General features: G+C 46.9%; 1 protein-coding gene across 1 annotated transcript; it reads left to right on the forward strand.

Annotated features, from left to right (window-relative positions):
* The first annotated feature begins 603 nt into the window (after positions 1–603).
* LOC136775054 (uncharacterized) lies at positions 604–6,302 on the forward strand. Its single transcript, XM_066729530.1, has 4 exons — positions 604–2,017; positions 2,104–5,823; positions 5,907–6,080; positions 6,157–6,302. The coding sequence occupies exons 1-4, from the start codon at positions 604–606 to the stop codon at positions 6,300–6,302; spliced, it is 5,454 nt and encodes a 1,817-aa protein (XP_066585627.1).
* Positions 6,303–6,527: the final 225 nt, after the last annotated feature.

Here is a 6,527-nt window from a genome sequence, read left to right on the forward strand (position 1 = left end):
AACATTACTATCCAACATCCATCCAAACGCCAACTATCCGAGTGCTCCAACTCATGACACAGCAGCGCATCTGTGGGAGTTGTCATCATTTTTTGGTAGCAGAGCGTGGTTCCAGCCTCGAATACTTTAACGTTTGGAATACGTTGATCATCGTCGACTTCGTCAACACTCTACAAGCCATTGATCTACTAGTCACGCTTATCCTATTTGTCGTCTCGTTCTCGCCTTCGTCGTTAAAGCGGAAGGTCATCGCCCCTCCGCCGTCGTCGTCGTAGAAACTACTCATCGCCGTGCAGCAGTCGTCGCCGCGGCCGAAGGTCTTCGCCTCGCAGCCGCCGTTGTCTACGCTTCAGGCCATCATCTCGCTGTCGTCGTCGTCGCAGCCGAAGGTCATCGCCTCGCAGCCGTCGTCGTCGCAGCTACCTAGGAGGAAGCTACTCATCAAGCATCTGCGCATTAATCCACAAGGTAGGATAAGTGCGAAATTGCGTGCGTTATACCTATATGTCGTTTCGCGTACATTTCTTTCGTTCTCGTTGTGTGCGTTGAAACTATACGTTTCATTTCGTATCTAAATTTTATCGTGTGCGTTGCGTGCTCATCATGTCCCAAAAAGACGTCGATGCCTTACTCGTTGCGCAAATTCGCGTCACAAATAACATTATAAATTTTATCAAAAATACTAAAGCGAAAAAAGGCCCTGCCATTCAGGGAGCAGCGTATTTTGAGGCGCGATTGCAGTTACTGCATAAGTACTTCGATGATTTGTACGCACGTCACCAATTGTTACTACCGCACGAAACTACCAAAGCCGACCATGAATATTTTAAAAGGGACGGTTTCAATTTAGCTGAATCTAGTTATGTCGAGGCAATCGCCGAATTATCCGACGATATTGATAGGTTGCGCAAATCGTCGCGAAGTCCCGTGTCTGATACGCAATCCGGTCAAAACGCAGACAAGATTGACCGCATCAAAATCCCTCGCGTGCCACTTCCAAAATTCTCTGGAAAGTCAAGCGAATGGGAATCGTTCAAACAACGTTTTTCGTCCCTCGTAGTAGATAACCATACCTATTCTGACGTAGATAAACTCCAATTTCTACTTAGCTCTCTCGAAGATCAAGCTGCCGCGCGCGTTCAAAACGTCGAAGTAATCGGCGAAAATTTCAAGGTCGTTTGGGACCAGTTAGAAAAGCGCTTTGGCAATCAGCGTCGACGGCTAGAGGATTTACTAGAGGGATTAATTCAATTAAAATCTGTCCGATCTCGAAACGCGCAGGATATATCGAATCTTCTCGATACTGTATTAGTCTCCGTTCGTTCTTTGCACAAACTCGGTTGCAATATCGATGAGTATAACCATTGGCTCGTCCACTGTATACTTAGGAAGCTTGATTCTCACACACGCGAAACCTGGAAAATTTCCAAAGAAAAATCGCAGGACTTTTACAAATATTCTGAACTTGTTTCTTTTCTCGAAAATCGAGTCGAATCGCTCGAATTAGATCCCAATGCGGGAAAAAGCGACTCTCGCACGGCGGGCGGTTCGTCAACCAAATCCAATTCTAAATCGAAAGTTCAAAATGCTTCGTCGACTTCAGCTTATACGGCCGGGATAGCAAATCCGGATTCCCAATCCAACAAAACTTCGTTCTCGTGCTTCCTGTGCCAGGCTAATCATAAATTGAATTCGTGTCCGCAATTCAATTCGATGACTCCGCGGCAACGTTACGATTGGTGCAAGAAATCGAAATTATGCTTGAATTGCCTACACAAATCGCATTCAATTTCGGAATGCAAATCAACCTTTCGTTGTCTGACGTGCAAGGCGAAGCACCATTCAAAACTACACTTTGGTACCAAAAACCAAAATTCCCCTTCGCCAAATGACGATGGGTCTCGGAAAGATGCTTCACTGGATCCCGCACCGGACAACCCTATTAGCGCAAATCTAGCTACAGTAACAAGAGCAGTGTTGCTCGCTACTGCACAAATTCTAGTTTCTGACTCGTTCGGCAAAACAATCTCGGCTCGAGCGCTGATTGATCCCGGCGCCAGCGCACGTTCATTACCGAACGTTTAGCCAATCAACTAACATTAGATCGTCGTTCTTCGTCGGTCGCCATTCTTGGTGTTGGCGGCCAGATTACTTCCCAAGCTCGTGGTGAAGCTTCTATATCCATTCTATCTCGATCGAGTACGTCATTCAAGTGCTCATGTTTCGCTCTCATTCTTAACAAACTGACATGCTTGTTGCCCCCGCGCGATTTGCATGCGAAGGAATGGCATCATCTAAGCAAGCTACAGTTAGCCGATCCAGATTTCGCATCTCCAGGAACAATCGATGTAATTCTTGGTGCAGATGTATATGGATCAATTCTCCAAGAAGGATTCATTCGTGGCCCAACGGACGCTCCTGTAGCTCAAAAAACAGTTTTCGGCTGGATTCTGACGGGCGTCGTTGATTCTCGACCCCTCTCAAATCATTCGACAGCGGTTAATGCGTATCACACGATAGCCGATTCAACTTTGTCAGATTTCCTGACTAAATTTTGGCAGCTCGAAGAAGTGCCTGCTGCAACCAAGCACCTTTCGCCTGAAGAAGAATACTGCGAACAGTACTTTTCCTCAACGTACTATCGCAATTCTGAAGGTCGTTTCGTAGTCCGCCTCCCTTTCGTTAGGCGTGAACCGTTTATCGATTCCAGAGACATCGCAGTCTCATGCCTCGTTCGATCAGAAAAACGTCGAAGTCGCAATCCAGAAATTCAAAATGCATATTGTTCATTTATGCAAGAGTACGAACAACTCGGACACATGCGAGTTGTGAGCTCGAAAGAGAACAATGATTTCTCATTTTATATGCCTCATCATGCTGTAATGCGAGCAGACTCAAATAAAATTCGAGTCGTATTCAACGCATCTCAACAGGGTTCTAATGGTTATTCGTTAAACGATCTTCTTCATTCTGGACCGAAATTACAATCCGAGATAACTAGTGTGATAACGGATTGGCGCTTCGATCGTATAGTAATCGTGACTGATATCGTCAAAATGTATCGCCAAACATTGATTCATCCAGACGATTTAGACTGGCAACGTTTGATTTGGCGAGAACTCCCCAACATTCCGATTCGAGATTATCAAGCGCTCACGGTGACGTACGGCACAAAAAGTGCTCCGTTTTTGGCGTTGTGCGTCCTCCAGCAATTAGCCCGAGATGGACGTCTTACTCACCCCCGAGCCTCTCAATTACTTTCAAAGAAATCCTATATAGATGACATATTTTTGGGCGAGGATAACGAATCCGAGGTCCAAGCCCAACGAGACGAACTCATCGGTCTATTGGCCACCGCTGGCATGGAATTAGGGAAATGGTCAAGTAATCGATCCTCATTATTGCAAGGACTATGCAATGAGGAGGCCATTGAACTTCCCACTACGTCCGGCGAAATCGTTGGCGCATTGGGTCTCAAATGGGATACCAAAACGGATACTTTTCGCTTCCGACCCTCGCTACCTCCAATTTCGCACATTGTTACGAAAAGGACTGTGTTATCGGACACAGCCCGATTGTTCGATCCCTTGGGATTTATCGCTCCGATCTTGGTCAGAGCAAAAATTTTATTGCAAGACCTTTGGATCAACCAACTCGACTGGGACATCCCACTACCTACTGAGTTACTCGAGCGTTGGCTCTCCTTTCGATCTGCCCTTCCTCAGTTGGCAGAAATTCAAATAACTCGGTGGGTTGGAGTCACCCGTAGCACGGAGTGGCATCTCCATGGCTTCGCTGACGCATCCAAGCGAGCCTACGCTGCGGCAGTCTACGCTGTCGTGCCTGGAGCTTCATCGGTCCTTTTAATGGCCAAAACTCGAATATCACCGATCAATGTCGAGTCCATTCCAAGACTCGAGCTTTGCGGAGCCACTCTTTTGGTGCTCCTATCCAGACACATACTTGATAACCTATCACAAGTACCTGCATCGATAACTTTTTGGAGCGATTCCAAAGTGGTTCTTGATTGGCTCAAGAGCCACCCATCCAGATGGCCAACATTTGTGGCCAATCGCGTGAGCAAAATTGCAACAACAATTCCTAACGCAGTCTGGCGCCACGTTCCAACCAAGGACAACCCCGCCGATTGCGCTTCGCGTGGAACGACCCCTCTCGAGCTTGCCAAGCTCGACTTATGGTGGCATGGCCCTGCATGGATCACTCAACTTAATTCTGAATGGCCGTCGCAAACGGCGTCGCAGATTCTCGCTGCCGCCGCGATAAACGACGATAACCCCCATGACGAAATCCTCGATTCGCTAGAGCGATTTTCAAACTTTCCTCGAGTAGTACGAATTATTGCGTATTGTATTCGTTGGAAAACCTTGTACTCTAACAAGGATACCCCTCTCTCTATAGGGCCCTCGCTTCACGAACTCGCTTATTCGAAGCGTTGTCTATTCAAACTAGTTCAATTCAGATTCTTTTCGGCTGAGGTAACGTTGCTCTCGAAAGGTCAAGCTGTGCGATCCGGGAGTGCGCTGGCTCGTTTGGCACCTTTCATCGACGAACACGGACTCATCCGAGTTGGAGGTCGGCTCCACAATGCTGACTTGCCGTATAATGAACGTCACCCCATCATTCTACCCAAAGCCTGCTTTTTAGTACGGTTATTAGTTGAAGACGTTCACCGTGTTACATTACACGGAGGTGTGCAACTCATGAAGAGTGTTCTTTTTCGACATTTTTGGATCATTCATGGACATCGACTAATCGTTTCTATATATCGAACGTGCGTCAAATGTCTTCGATTCGGCGCCACTCCAATTCAGCAGCAAATGGCTCCCTTACCCGCAGACCGATTGATTCCAAGGCGTCCTTTCGCCATCACCGGTCTCGATTTCGCGGGACCTTTCCCCATACTCTTTTCTAAAGGGCGAGGAGCCAAATCAACCAAAGGCTATGTTGCTATTTTTATTTGTTTTACTATCAAGGCCGTTCATATGGAGGTAGTGTCCGATATGACCACTGAAACCTTCCTGGCCGCCTTTTCGCGATTTACTGCTCGACGTGGTCTCTGTTCAACTCTCTATTCCGACAATGGGACCACGTTCAAGGGTGCGGCTTCAGAGTTGAAGCAATTGTTTGCTCAGACATCAGGCTTCACTCAGGAGATCTTCCCACAATTGGCTGCTCAAGGTACAGAATGGAAGTTCATCCCCCCGAGAGCCCCACACTTTGGCGGATTATGGGAAGCCGCAGTCCGATGCTTCAAGCATCATTTACGCCGAGCCGTTGGCCAGGCGACTTTCACGTTCGAAGAGTTTAGTACGTTGGTTATTAAAATCGAAGCTTGCTTAAACTCGCGACCTATTTGTCCATTGAGCAACGAGGCAAATGACCCTGTCGCCCTAACTCCAGGGCATTTTCTCGTTGGATCCGCACCACTTGCTTATCCCGAGCCCATACAGGAAACCAACGCAAAACTCAGCGCGAATCAGCGCTGGAAACTTATATCTCAGATCCGAAATTCTTTCTGGGTACGCTGGAGAAAAGAAGTTTTCCATCTTCTTCAACAGCGCAACAAATGGCGCAAACTTCAACCCAACTTGTCAAAGGGTGATCTGGTAATCCTTACCGAAGAATTGGCTCCACCTGCGGCATGGCCGTTAGCGATCGTTACTAAAACCCACCCAGGGAAAGATAATTTAGTGCGAGTAGTTACATTAAGGACGGCTACAACCGAATTAGTCCGTTCGGTAACGAAGTTAATCCGATTGCCTGTCGAGGCTGATGCCGAAGACACGTTTGCTCATTTTTCACGTTCCATCGATCTGTAATCTAAACATTGTATTTTTTTTTCTTTTTCAAATTTTGTATTTTAGATCTTAAGTAACTTTTCGTAGTTGTATTTTGCGATAAACTTACCATTTTGTTTCGGTTATACTTTTGCGATCACGACAAACACTACTCTGTAATATGGGAATGCAGTATGATTGTATGTCAACTCTCGGTATGTTCGCTCATAATTGTACAGTGGAGTACAGAATACAGTATGCGTGATAATCTAGATGTACCATGTATGAAGGATGTTCCGAATCCGGTCTGATACTCTCGCGGTATGTAACGCATTTTGTATGACTTTCGTTGCCGCAGTCGCGACAAGGCGGGCGGTATGTTTAGAGTTTATGGAATATTCGACAACGTCGAATATTCCCATCATCGCGCGCGCCGAAGATTCTCGCATTCCAGAACTCGTACACGAGTGTATACAAGAGGAGAGAGCAAGTCGCGTGTTTTGAACGGAAAATCCCCGCGAGGAGCGGTTAGGATTCGGCCGGCGCTTTCTCGGAAACGCGCCGTAGCTCGTTAGCCGCGCGACTCTCTCTCTCCCCCCTTTTTTTTTTTTTTTTTTTTTTTTTGTTGTTTTTGTTTTGTTTCCCTCTCTTCGAAGGTGACTCGCGAGTCAGGCCACGCGACTAATTACGCGGCGCGAGCTCGCTCTCTCGCTTTTCGGCGGTCGTCGA

Source organism: Prorops nasuta, unplaced genomic scaffold, assembly GCF_024137725.1.
Source record: "Prorops nasuta isolate Cenicafe-Biocafe unplaced genomic scaffold, Cenicafe_Pnas_1.2 PNAS00007, whole genome shotgun sequence".
In the NCBI taxonomy this organism is placed as follows: Eukaryota; Metazoa; Arthropoda; class Insecta; order Hymenoptera; family Bethylidae; genus Prorops; species Prorops nasuta.